Source organism: Alosa sapidissima, chromosome 13 (genome assembly GCF_018492685.1).
Source record: "Alosa sapidissima isolate fAloSap1 chromosome 13, fAloSap1.pri, whole genome shotgun sequence".
NCBI classification, from domain to species: Eukaryota; Metazoa; Chordata; class Actinopteri; order Clupeiformes; family Clupeidae; genus Alosa; species Alosa sapidissima.
The window spans coordinates 652,756-666,804 of NC_055969.1; the positions used below are offsets into that span (position 1 = coordinate 652,756).

The 14,049-nt window shown below is 38.8% G+C and overlaps 1 protein-coding gene across 4 annotated transcripts in view; it reads right to left on the bottom strand.

The window, feature by feature from the left end:
- Nucleotides 1–14,049, bottom strand: part of LOC121679631 (transcription factor TFIIIB component B'' homolog) — a 198,423-nt gene that overhangs the window by 134,999 nt on the left and 49,375 nt on the right. For 3 of the 4 annotated variants that reach the window (XM_042058535.1, XM_042058533.1, XM_042058532.1), the window contains exons 9-13: nucleotides 13,881–13,935; nucleotides 10,011–10,154; nucleotides 9,711–9,905; nucleotides 9,546–9,603; nucleotides 9,267–9,435 (exon numbers count right to left, since the gene is read on the bottom strand). In XM_042058535.1, coding sequence (XP_041914469.1) covers nucleotides 9,267–9,435; nucleotides 9,546–9,603; nucleotides 9,711–9,905; nucleotides 10,011–10,154; nucleotides 13,881–13,935 — 621 coding nt within the window. The remainder of the gene's footprint in view (nucleotides 1–9,266; nucleotides 9,436–9,545; nucleotides 9,604–9,710; nucleotides 9,906–10,010; nucleotides 10,155–13,880; nucleotides 13,936–14,049) is intronic. The other variant, XM_042058534.1, reaches the window with a different exon arrangement.

Here is a 14,049-nt window from a genome sequence, read left to right on the forward strand (position 1 = left end):
CGATAAGCACATGAGACTTTCAGCGGGGGCACGGGAACTTAAATTGATCACGGTAGTTTAAGCTTACACTTGACAAAACATTCTAATATGAAAATGTAGATGCAATTGTTGTAAGATGGTGCAGCTCCTTTAAGAAAGCATCGTGCGCAGGGATGGAGAGAGAGAAAGCGAGAGGGTGTGTTAGAATCTCAGTTTCACAGGAGAGACTGGGCTCTCCCTTCTATTAATTGAAAAAGACGTTATGCTACCTGCAAACTGGCCTATGATTTCATTGCTGAGTTTGCGGCAAAGCAAGATATGGCGAGTCAGTGTCATTTATTTGTCCAATGTTAGCCTACAGACCAGTTTCCATAGTGCACATCTTATCAACAGTTTGAATGTCGTGTGTGTTTCTACTCATTGACAAATACCGTTCAGCACAATGATTCATGCCCAATGAATTTCCCCTGTTAAAGTGTTCGCCTTTGTTACACTATTTGGTTTCGTGATGTAGCCTATGATAAACACCATTTGGCCAAATATGTGACTCAGCTAATGTTATAGGCTATACAATTTCCCCTCTTAAAGACAAGCTGGTGTAGCTTATTAGACTAGGCTACTATTAAAATGCACCGACGGTAGCCTTGGCTATGTGTAAAGTAAGCTATCGCATGATTTCATGCACGTAAGTTCATGCATCTGTCAAGTTCGCACAGGGCCTCGCACCCCCTTGCGACGGCCCTGCAGCTCCTCCTAAGACAGCGAGGAAAAAGTTAAAATATGCAATAAACCAGGGAAAAGTTGACAGGTTTGTTTCGGTCCCGGTGATTATTTGTGAAATTGTGCAAACGACAGCCTTTTCAAGGTATTTCAAGGAAGGAATCGTAGCATGCAAACTCCCAAATTGACCCAGTAGCCTACAGAAGACATCAATAGCCTAAATTGTTGGGACTGGGGAGGGTCATGCGTTTTTTCTCAATCCCTTTGGAGGGTCATAGAAACATTTCTTGCTGGCGAGGGAGGGTCTTTTTGACTAACGCTCCCAAAACTCCTCCGGTAGCCACTGAACAGTCCCTAATTGATTATAGCCTGTAGGCCTACACCAGCAATTGTTGAACATTTACCTGCCTAACAAGCAGATGTTGCAAAAGACATCAAAAGACGCAATTAATCAGAAATAAATAATGTAATCTGCATCGCTTTATTTAACAAACTGCAAGCAACAAGAGGGTTGAGTTCGCTGTGAGGCTAAACCCAAGAGCAGAGCCTATCTGTTAAGGCACTCGATAGGCTATAACAAGCTGTGTGCGCCTGGAAAGACAATAGAAGATGCTTTCTGAATAGCACAGCGAAAACGGCTCTGGTCATCCCATACCCTCCCCCCACTTCCTGTAGCCTACCATTATGACTTGTTGTCGTTTTGGGACATTAAGCTTTTTCACGTTAAGCCCCCCCTCCCCCACCCCCTTCTTTCACAAACAGTGGGGGAGCGCGGGGCACAAAGTAATACTTTTTGGTAGACAAAGGAGGGTTCTCCGCACTTCTGTCGTTTGGCCACAATCCGGTGCAACCAGGCCAGGACAGATATTTTAGAGCAGGGGTGTCAAACTCATTTTCATAGAGGGCCACATCATTGAATTTATAGGTTACTGAGAGCCACATAATTGGCGAACATGTGCGTGGTGCAACCATGAAATCGGTATTGCAGTATGGCTTATTCAAAATTGGTGTGAAATAATGGTCCTAACCACTTTAAAACAGTGTGGCTGAAATAAAAAACAAAAAGCCTACAACAGTAACATTTTCAAATGCAACTTCTAGGCCTACAGTATTAGTTAACAACTGATTAATATGCATTCATGGACTGACATAGATGAGAATAAACTGCAGTCAATAATGTGCATAACAATGTCCATAACACATATCACCACTAAAATTAACTGTGGCTAAGAAAGGTACTGTGTGTGAGTGAGTGAGTGAGTGAGTGAGTGAGAGAGAGAGCTATGGTACGTACACCCACCCTCACCCCCGCAAAAACAAATTCACCCGTGTACAATATTTGTCCGTTTCCCGGTTTTAGGTCCGTGCATTGCAAAAAAAGTAGCCTACATAGCATAACAATATCCACATGCAATAATACAACAACAACGTCTACGATGACCTATTCATTTGGACAAATTGATACAGCCCTATAGCTAAAGTTACCTTTAGTTTTGTTCTAGCGTACCGTGACGTCTGGCTTTAAACAGCTGTAATCTAACGTTCTGACAAGCACACCAATTGCCTACCTTGTTCTTGCCCATCTGGTATAACTCCTCTAGCTTTGCTGCCTCCATCCTTTCTGTTTTCGTTGTTTAAACTTGTGATAGCCATAACTAGTGAATTAGCCCAACATTGTGTACTGATAACAATATATAGATAGCCGAGTAAAAGAAAACAAGTAGCCTAGTTGTGCCTGTGTGCGTATTCTGTCTCCTGCTCAAACAAAATGTGTCCGCGTTAATTTTGATAACGTGTTCACTAACTTTACGCGATAGAAAATTGTAAACAGCCTGATGGCATGCAGCAAATGGGATACTGTGCATAGTTGGGAAGGTATGGTGAGCCAATTTGGTGTGATACACATTACACACACACACAAGGGAAGTTTTCTCTCGTTGTTGAGGGACTGACGTGCGGGCCATTCAAAATCATCGTGCTGGCCGTATGTTTGACACCCCTGTTTTAGAGAGAAGGAGAGACGCGGTGCAGCTCAGATGTCTTAATTTTCTTTATTCTTTAGTAAAAGGTGCAGAACATTATTAAACTTTGACTAACGTTTCGATGTGTCGATGTTTTTGAGAATAAAGAAAATTAAGAAGACATCTGAGCTGCACCGGCGTCTCTCCTTCTCTCTAACACTTTTTGGCTTTGGCTAAATATTTCTAAAATCATTTGAGTTTCACTAGTCACATGTTTTAACAAGCAACACTTGTTATTGAACTAATAACAGACGTGTGTCGAAAATTGACTTCATTTTCCATACGGAGAAATAACATATGCAGAGTCTAACCAAGGTCAATCTTGCCAAAAAAGCCCTCAAACCTGAAAACACATGAGGCAAAAGTGCAAAACATCACAAAACTAACTAAACTAACACGCGCATATTTTTGTATTGCAATCATTGTAGCCTACAGTTGTAACAGCGCGTAACAGTCGTTTTACTCCCCGTATGCGCTCATTATAAAGAACGTTTAACAGCTATCAATTAATCACCAAACGTCTTATAAACAAGTATTGCCAGGAGCAACACCTTGCAAAAAATGATAACAATAGGCCTAGGCCTTTATATGGCTCTGCTCCTGCCTAGATTCGAACTCAGAACTGCCTGAAAGTTGCAGACCTGCTCTGGAAATACGTGCATTAACCCACTCGACCATCAGACAACACTATCTGCTTCGACTAGGCCTATTGGGTAGGACTGTAGCCTACACTGGTTGCTGTGGCACAGTCTTGAGTGACCGAATTCGTTTTCCTTTGTCATATGAATGCCGTCATTTTGTTAACATTACTGTTAAGGAGATGCTGTAGGCAAAGTCTATATTTCAACCTCGTTAGTATAGTAAAAAAAAAATCAGAACTATTCACAAGGTTTCTGGGCAGCATATTTATGTTCTGTTAGCAAGCGAACTTCTCATGACTACCGACAAAGTAGCCTACTGCCAGCTGACGAAGCTCTCATTTTAAAACATTACTGAGAGACAGGCACTGTACAACCAAGAAATCTTGCCACTGAATCCAAAACTATGTTTAACATTATGTACAAAGCTTAGGCTACAGTGGACTAGCATGTTGCAGGGGCTGCTAAAAACACACAGAAACGCACTGAAAACTCGGCCAATCACAGCCCTTGCTGTCGAATGCGCCGTCTGGTTCGACCGTAGAACGCCACAGCGGACAATGCTGCCCCCAAGCGGCTGCAGTTGTACTTACATTTCACCCAGCTGCGTGAATCACCTTGATCGTGAATGAAGTGTCAATTTTTAACTGTGCGAACTTGACAGATGCATGGGCGGATTATGAACTTTCGGGCCCCTGGGCCCAGATGTATTAAGGGCCCCCCACTTATTGTCATATATGTGGGAGGGGGGGTTTGGGGGGTCCGCCCCCAGATATTTTTTCATTTTTTTGATGTGATTTCCTGCATTCTGGTGCATTTTGGGGATGGCCAATACTAAATTTAATCAGATTCTAGCCTTCATCCTGATTTGTTGATATTGAGGCAATGATTCCATACAAAGGCTTAGGCTTCAGGGCCCCCTGACCCCTTGGGCCCCTGGGCCTGGTAGGCCCGTGCAGTAATCCATCCCTGGACAGATGCATGAACTTACGTGCATGAAAACATGCGATAGCTTACTTTACACATAGCCAAGGCTACCGTCGGTGCATTTTAGTAGCCTAGTCTAATAAGCTAGCTTGTCTTTAAGAGGGGAAATTGTATAGCCTATAACATTAGCTGAGTCACATATTTGGCCATATGGTGTTTATCATAGGCTACATAAAGAAACCAAATAGTGTAACAAAGGCGAACACTTTAACAGGTGAAATTAATTGGGCATGAATCATTGTGCTGAACGGTATTTGTCAATGAGCAGAAACACACACAACATTTAAACTGTTGATAAGATATGCACTATGGAAACTGGTCTGTAGGCTAACATTGGCAGTGGTGGAGGAAGTACTGAACCTCAGTACTTAAGTAAAAGTACAAATACACAGAGAAATATTTACTTTAGTAAAAGTACCACAATGACAACCCTACTTAAGTAAAAGTAAAAAGTACCTGCTTTTAAATGTACTTTAAGTATTAAAAGTAAAAGTATTTGCATAATGATTTATTCTCTTATCTATATTCCAAAAGAAAAATCAGTATGGGCTGTGGCATTTTAATTAAGCTAGTTTTAGGTTATACTCAACTAGATAGTTTTAAGCTAATGCAATTGTGCTTACCATCTGTGGCCCAATTTACATTCTGACCTACAATTCTAGAGAGTGTAATTCTGGTTATCTACTAGGGTGATCTGCTGAGTAAAAGATCATTCAGCAAAACACGAGAGCCTGAAGTTTAACGGGGTAGACAAGGAAAACGTCGGGTGGATCGTAATGCCAATTCTGCTGATTGAACAGAAAAGTTGCTGAGAAAGGTGTCTTTATGATTAGGTTCAGTTTCACTTGCGCAGACGCACAGAGACATTCAATGAGCGCTCACATTACTACCCCCAAGTGTAGGCTATGCCTCTTTATTTGATCACACACAATTAATAAAGATTTCCTAATCTGGAAATTGTTATGTTTTTTTTCGGCCAGTGGTTCTATAATACAGTAGTCTACCATTCATTTGTGCCGCAAATGATCAGACGTGTGACAGAAGCAGGGGCATAGCCTGTAACTTCGCTGATCCGTGGGTAGCAATCTCATCGGAGAGGAGGCCCTAACGCTGCAGATAACAGACAGAAGGCACAGAACACAGTTGCATGTCCAGTAGCCATGGGTCTAGTGAATATAGCCTACCGAGTGCAGATGGCTACAAGCTCACGCTTTGCCTGGTCTAGACTAGAAGCTTATGTTTCAAAGATTTAGAAGCTGGGCACGTAGAGCTCCAGAATCTTTGGTAGCAACCCCGCCCCCTGGTAAAACAAACGTGTTTGACATAGAGAAAAAAAACTGATCATAAAATGTATCGTAAAAAGGAACAATGGTGTTGTAGAAATGTAGCAGAGTAAAAGTACAGATAATTGCTGTAAAATGTAATGAAGTAAAAGTCAAAAGTATGCACTATAAATTCTACTTAAGTAAAGTACAAATACGTGGAAAATTTACTTAGGTACAGTAACGAAGTATTTGTACTTCGTTACATTCCACCACTGAACATTGGACAAATAAATGACACTGACTCGCCATATCCTGACTCTGAAAAAACATTGTCTTGCTTTGCCGCAAACTCAGCAATGAAATTATAGGCCAGTTTGCATGTAGCATAACGTCTTTTTCAATTCATAGAAGGGAGAGCCCAGTCTCTCCTGTGACATTGAGGTGCGCAAATAGTTTTTAATAGCCTGTTCAACTTCGAAAAGCTTCACCCGATGCCAGTCACTGATCGCAATTTCAAATTTTGGGAAGCTTCGTTCAATCTTTTTAAGTTTTAAGTGCAGTAGGCCCCTATCTGCCCCCTTTGGAATTATATCTCGAGCCTATTATAAGGTCCAGTGCGTTATGTCCTGGGATTCGGACTTGCTCAAAAAGAAAAAAAAAGAAAAAACACCTTTTTTATAGATGGTTATGAGGAGCAATATGAGTCTGAACTCCGTGTCATTCAGACTCAACCCTCTTGTTGCTTTTATATCTTTTTCGTTGTCTTTTGAACGTCGGCAAGCAGGCATGTTGCGGTTGCAATTTAAGTGATATTTCTACAGTAGGCCTACAACATGCAACATGCTTGTTAGGCTGGGCTACTGTCTTGTACAGGTAAATGTTCAACAATTGCTGGTGTGCAGGCTATAATCAATTAGCTAAATCATTTGTCCAGCTGTTTAAAAAACAAAAAATCGTGCTACATTCAAACACAAATGGTGCTTTGATATCTTTTTCGTTTGAACGTCGGCAAGCAGGCATGCTGCAGTTGCAATGAATGAGGATAATTGGTTTTATCTGCAGATTTATTTTTTTGCATCATTTTGAATATGACTCGCTATAGTCTCAACAGCACGTCTACTTTTTCCACACGCAGTTCCACACGAAGTTCTAACACACATCCCCTCTCGCTTTCTCTTTCCATCCCTGCGCACGGAGCTTTCTTAAAGGAGCTGCACCATTTTACAACAATTGCATCTACATTTTCATATTAGAATGTTTTGTCTGTTTAAGTGTAAGCTTAAACTACCGTGATCAATTTAAGTTCCCGTGCCCCCACTGAAAGTCTCATGCGCTTATCGTTACACTATCAAATCTATAAGTAACCGTGACAAATAGGGTATAAGATATATAAACTCACGCTATTGTATCATCATATATGTAATGGCTCACTGCGTCATGGAAGCAGTTAAGTCAAGTCGCGTCAAAAATAGTAGTGGCAGAACTCCCAAGTGACACCTTGTGGTTGTTTGTGTCAACTGCAGTTTGTGCCATTTCTGCTGAGAAAATGGAGTGTGTGATTCATGAAGGAACCCGTCCAAACTTAACTGGGACCCACTGTAGGACGAGTTGACTAATCACAGTCCTTGCTGTCTGCGTCGCTTCGACGCGAAGTTACAATTTTTTGGAGGTGCACGTCAAGCTACGCCGGAGGGGTCCGAGGCGATGCAGAGGGGTCTGCGGGGGTATGGCGTCGATTCGACGCAGAAGTAAAAAATAGGCTTAAGACGCATCAGTCAAAAAATGAATAATTCACACCGGACTATAAGTCGCATTTATTTAGAAATTTATTTCACAAAATCAAAGACAAAGAACAGACAGACTATGTAACTGGACACAGAGGGCAAAAAGATTGAGAATTCTACCGGGAATGTTAATGAAGATGAAGGAGTGAATGACGACAAGCTTAGGCGAGCTGGGCATGACAAAGGCTGCCAAGGAGGGCCCGATGGTAACAAAAATGCTGATGTGGTACATGAAAATTTAGCTAGAAATGTGGAGAATGCAATGTGGAGAAAGTCATCATTCTCAAAATAACCTATGGCTGACTAGGCTATTTCTGTTAGCACTTCATTGAAATGTACATTTTGCACATGCACTTTTGCATATTTCTCAAAATGAAAAGTTCCTTATTTTCAACTGAACTCCAGAAAGAATGAATATAGGCTATATGGGGTATTTTTTGTTTGTTATGCCCTTTATGTGTATATATTTTGTGCATGCACTTCTGCTGTAGCATTTATTTCAGTTTATATCAGTTATATTTCTGAAGAATACAATGTGTTGTTTCAGGCCCGCTGCATATCTTTTGAAATTTTATTTGAAATAATCAAATGTCTTAAAAGTTAAGTTAATAAAGTAACTCTCTTTGCTTTCATTTGATTCCCAATCAAGATACACAGGTAAAAATGGCTTTACACTGTTAATATGGACTTCTGTAATGTTTAGAAATGTAAAAGAATTTTAATCATGTGATAAAATATGTGATTAATCGCGCTAGTGTTGCACAGTGCACTGATACTACAAAAGTATCGCAATACCATGAAATGAAAAATGTCACAATACCTAATATTTTATTAGTATCGATACTTTTAAGAATGACCGTCTTTTGAAGTAACATGCGTGTGTGCAAGGCATGCTTTTAGAGTCATTTCTCCTCACACACACACGTATGCGCAGCTGTCGTGCCATAAACACGCAAAACCGCAAACTTTTACATCTGGAGAGAGCTCCTTGCTAACTATCCCGCTAGCTCAGGTCTCATCTCATTCGTGGAGTGGTTACTAAAATCATTAATGAACATTGCAAGACACTTAGCTCTTCTATGATCCCAGAAAGATTTTCTTTGACTTTTTGAGTTTTTTGAACATTTTATTTTATCTAATGACATAGAAAACATAATGAATTGCATCCATATATCCTTACGCACTATGCACAACTATTACTCACTAGCCTAAAACCGTGAGGCTGAAGGCTATAATTAACTCTCACGTATTTCTTAAAGTGACAGGCACTCAATTACACCTAAAAACAAACAATGTGTACTCAATTAGCCCTACACACCACATTAAAGATATGCCTAAGTGTAATACTTAAAAATTCAATATGAAGTATTCATATTCATTTTTATGCAGATTATAAAATACTATATTTTATTAACAAAATAACTTTAGATGAATTCCAAAATATATCAAATAGAAACATATGACATAAGCCATAATTTTCCGTTTGTGTGTGTATGGAGAGTCAAGCAGAATCTAGGATGGCCACTGGTGTGGTGATCACACTATATTCAATATTACTGATGACGTGGGTGGGGGCCCCCAAATCAAATACATGTACATTTTTAAAAAGTATCAAAGAAGTATCGAAATCGCAATTCTTGACCTGGTATCGGTATCGAAACAATAATTTTGGTATCGTGACCACACTAAATCGCGCTTAACTATAGAAATTCTGCGATTAATCGTGATAAAAAAAAAAAAAATTCACAGCCCTAGTTTTTATGCATTTGCTGTGTGTCTTCCTGCCATTACCAAGCTTTAATTTTGCATTTCATTTGGTGTGCAAATACAACTTGCTCCCAGTGACTTTCGGTTCAAAGGATTTGCTTTTACCTCAGATCTCCTGGTCATCTGTGAAGAGACTCCCTCAGTCTCCTCAGTGGCACAATCTCCAATTGGGGCATTTTGTCCAGCCTTCCCTAAGGCTCTCAGTGGAAGTTTAGGGTGTGTTCTCTGCTGGAGGTCACACACCAGGGAAGTGTGCCTCATCTCGGAGTCCCTTCTGTCATTCATAAACATTGACACAATCTCAGTCCTTATTAAAAAATAAGATTTATATTATCCATCACTTATGTCAATTTATTGTGCCCCACCAAAATTCAAGCATCTTACCCATCACTGTGAGAGTTCTCATCAGCAGCTAATCTGCCAGTAGCTGCCTCATTGTATTCTAAGACAAAATGAAAAATAATAAAAAATAATCAATCAATATTAGGCAATAGCATTTTTTTTTAAATTCACATTGTTATTACAAGACACACATAGGTTTTGTCATGCCTGTGTCGAGTGTCTGTCTATCCGTCATTGGATAACAATCACCTCCCTCTCTACTGTTTCTGCTGTTTTTGCCATCACTTGTTCCATGTTCATTGACATTGTGCTCATTTTCTTTTTCTCCCTCTGTAAAATCACCAATTGAATTTTCCTCTGCAGAACCTTCCGTATCCGAGGCAGCCTTTAAGGGCTTTCTCACTGATGGAGAAAGATATGAAAGGACATTTGATGACAATGGACTAGATCAAAAACATTTTTTTTAAAAATACACTGTAGGCTCGAATGACAACTTTGCAATATTACCTCTGTTTTTTTTCTTGTCTTTCCTCTGCTGCACTCTGGCTCCCATAGAAGGTTTTACTTTATTTGTTTTCCTTCTTTCTTCATCAGCCAAGATCTTTTCAAGCAGTTCTGTGAAAAAATCCAGATCCAAGCGGCGTTTCTCTCCTAACACAAGAATACAAAAAAAGAAACTGAATGCTAAAGAATGAAACCTCGCAAAAATAATAACTGAAACATTTTGTTAAGGTCAACAAAAAACTGTTAAGGTGCCTTTAAAGAATTTATCACTTAGAAAGCTCGTAATGAATGCTGTAAGAGGGTGAGATGGGTTATTAATATACTTATTACATCTTTCTTATCAGTTGTTATGCAATCAACCTATCTAAAGTGAGTGCATGCATCATGGAAAACTTCTAAAATGTATATCAGCCCTGGAAACACATAATGGCCTACTTTTTAAACTCAAAAATATTTGTTAGACATTTCACTCAATGTCTGTTTTATCCAGAATTTGATCCTAACATCACTTATAAACTGGAAGTTGCACATAATTATTGCTTTCCAGAAAATATGCTCTTGAAAGTTTGTCCTTTCAGGGATATACAGTGGGGAGAATAAGTATTTGAACCCATGCTAAAGTTGACTAAAAAAGAGGAATATAAAATAATCTGTTAGAAATTGATCTTAATGCCTAAATTAAAAAGAAAATAGTAAAAATCCAACCTTTAAAAACACCAATTTTAGTGAATGAAGAATGTATCGTTCGTAAATAAATAAATAAATAAATAAATAAATAAATAAATAAATAAATGTTCTTCCTTAAAATACAGGGGTAATAAGTATTTGCAGTCCAGCTCACTGCGCCGGGATTAGTGAGTGCTTCACCTCACTTTGTTCACTGTGTGCTGAGTGTGTTTCACTAATTTCACGGATTGGGATAAATGCAGAGACCAAATTTACCTCACGGGATCAAAAAGGAGTATATATACTTATATAACTATCAATCCTTCCAGGGCAGAAGAATTTGGTTTAGGTCAGGGATTCCAAGAAGAAAGTGATCCTGAGTTGGGAGGAAGGTAAATAAAACTGTGTAGCCTATGCATAATGTTAGCTTATGGAATGGAAGAAGTGACACTTCTAGTTTCGTAATAAATCAAAATATTGCCTTTTTCTAAAATGTTGTCCCCAAACAACTCGATGCATATTTAATGTTTCAACTATTTCTTTAGCACAAACACAGTGATGTTTTTCGCGGTAGAAAATATAGGCTAGATACTTTGGTTATCTCTATAAGAAATAATGTTAGCACTTGACATACACATAAGTAGGCTTGTGTGTAGACTTTCTGTCTCATTATGGTCAATCATGAAGAAGTTATTCCACTGGACAGACCATCATGAGACAGACAAACAGCCCAACACATATTAGCCTATGCAGATTGACTGCTATGTAGCCTATTTATGAATGATTAATATACAAAATTCAATAATGTACAATTTTTGGAATGATTCATATACAAATAAATGCGCAAATCAATCAACAAATTTGCAAATCAAACCAGCTAATAGGCTAACAAAAAATACCATGCCAATCTCTAGGTATGGTGAAGGGTATGTGATTATGTGGGTCTATTTTAATTCCAAAAGGCCAAGGGAACTTTATCAGGATTGCATAGTATCCCGGATCCATGAAATAACTAGCATTTTAAAATAAAAATTTGCCTGCCTCTATGGGAATTTAACATAGGGGTATACTTGTATTCACCTGTATTTTTTTTTTAGGACGAATGTTTATTTATTTACGATGCATTATTCATTCACAAAAAAAATTGGTGGGTTGGAATTTCTCATTTTTTTAATTTGGGCCTTAAGGCGAGACACTACAGGTGAATAGGGTAACATTTTAAAATAATAGACATCACCATGAAACTTCCTCAGTTGATTACTTACACAAGTATGAACAAAAAATGTATTACAAGTTTTTGAAATTGGAATGTCTAATTATGCAAATTAGGCATTCTCTCATTAAATATGCACACATTCGCATATATTTTCGGTAGATAGATCTGAACATATGATGAAGCCAGGTGCAAAATTATTTTTTCATTTTGTTTGCATACAAGATAAAAATAAATTTACAGAGGGATTTCAGGATATCTGCTTTCATTACCTAGGAAATCAGAATATACTGTCCATAGCCTTAAAAAATCGATTTTTGCCATATATTTTTGAATAAAATGTCACATAAATCAGGCCAGGAATGATTTATTAACAAATCCCTCTGTAAATATCTTTACAGTTTAAACTTTACAGTTTGGTGTACATAGGTGCTACATAGGCTGAGATGTATCTACTGGAAAATGAGAAAAACTCAATTTGAGAAAACAGCCTTGGAACACAGACAAGAGATTCCGTTCTCAGCCTAGACTCGCCTTTGAACTTTCGCGATTGGTTGCGGTTACAAAGGAAGTGTCCATATTTGGATAGTACAACGTCATGCAGGAAAAACAGAGCTTTCCAACGGTACTACACATGTTATGTTTTGTAGCACGGTCGCGGTAGAGCATGAAACGTTAGAAGACTAACTTTTGATGAATTTAGGAGAAATATACAGGCGCGAGTAGACAAAATGTAATGAAATAAACACCTAAATGTGTAAATCGGGCTTTGTTGTCGTAGTAGTGTGAAAGAATACATGCTAAGGTAGCAAATTAGCCCAAAATCTCGAAATTGACCAGTTCATGAAAAAACGATGTTTTCACCTGCCGTGTCTCGCCTTAAGATCAATTTTCAAAAGATGATTTTTATTACTCTTTTTAGTAAACTTTAGTGGTTTTAGTAGTAGCTTTAGTAGTTTTTGAAAACTGGATGAAGTAATGAAAAAAACAGTGTTTGATATTGCATTTATATCTGGAACATTGACTGATGAATTCATGGTATACTGGATGATGTTAATTTACCACAAAGATATTTTATCTTATCCGGGTCACTTTTGACCCAGGTTATGCATTAAAGGTACACTATGCACGTTTAGGTATTTTTGGCAACTCTAGAGCTCCTTCTAGAGTCACGATATATTTATATTTTACTGTAAATAGCAAACTTCTTGTGAATTGTCCCCCATGTACACATAACAATGGAAATGCTTTTGTTGTGGTGGTGAAGGATTAACTTCTCTTCTCCAAACAGCTATATCTACTGACAAGGTATCGAGTCACGATTCTCATGAGATTTGTTAGGCCGCCAAAGTTGCATTGCTGATTTTCTCGGTAGCGACTCGCTACGTCTATGCTGCATAGCTATGCTAGGTGAACGATTCGCCTATTACAAGTTTGCTTCTTGTGGGAAATTCAACTAATGTAGCTGGCTAGACCATGCTATTGCCACACACACAAGAGGGGGCAGAATGGGAATTGTGAATTGTAAACAAAAAGGTTAGCATCATATCTGAATCATCCGAAGGGTAGGACCTCCGTTTGACAAACCTCCGCATATACTCCGGAGGTTATATCTGAAAGCCCTAAGTGAAACACATTCAGCACACAGTGAACACACAGTGAGGTGAAGCACAGACCAATCCCGGCGCAGTGAGCTACCTGCTACAACAGCAGCGCTCGGGGAGCAGTGAGGGGTTAGGTGCCTTGCTCAAGGGCACTTCAGCCATTCCTACTGGTCGGGGTTCGAACCAGCAACCCTCTGGCTACAAGTCTGAAGCGCTAACTAGTAGGCCACGGCAGCCCCTCATGTGATATGTTTTTTTAGAATTTCAATGACACATAGATCAAGGTTTAAACAAATACACAATAATATAACTGTACAACAACAAATGATATTGCATAAAATAAAATATTGTTATGTAATTGGCAAACAATATATTGCAGGAAAGTCATACGGAAGGCTTTGTCTATCCTCCAGGCATTGGCACGCTCTTCTTTCTTGAATTTGTTCTAGAAAGTTAAAAATGCAATTAACATATGATTTTCCAATAACACCAAGCTCAAACATCAATACTCAGCCTATTAAAAATAAACACCAACTAAAAAATAAAGCAACCTATGACC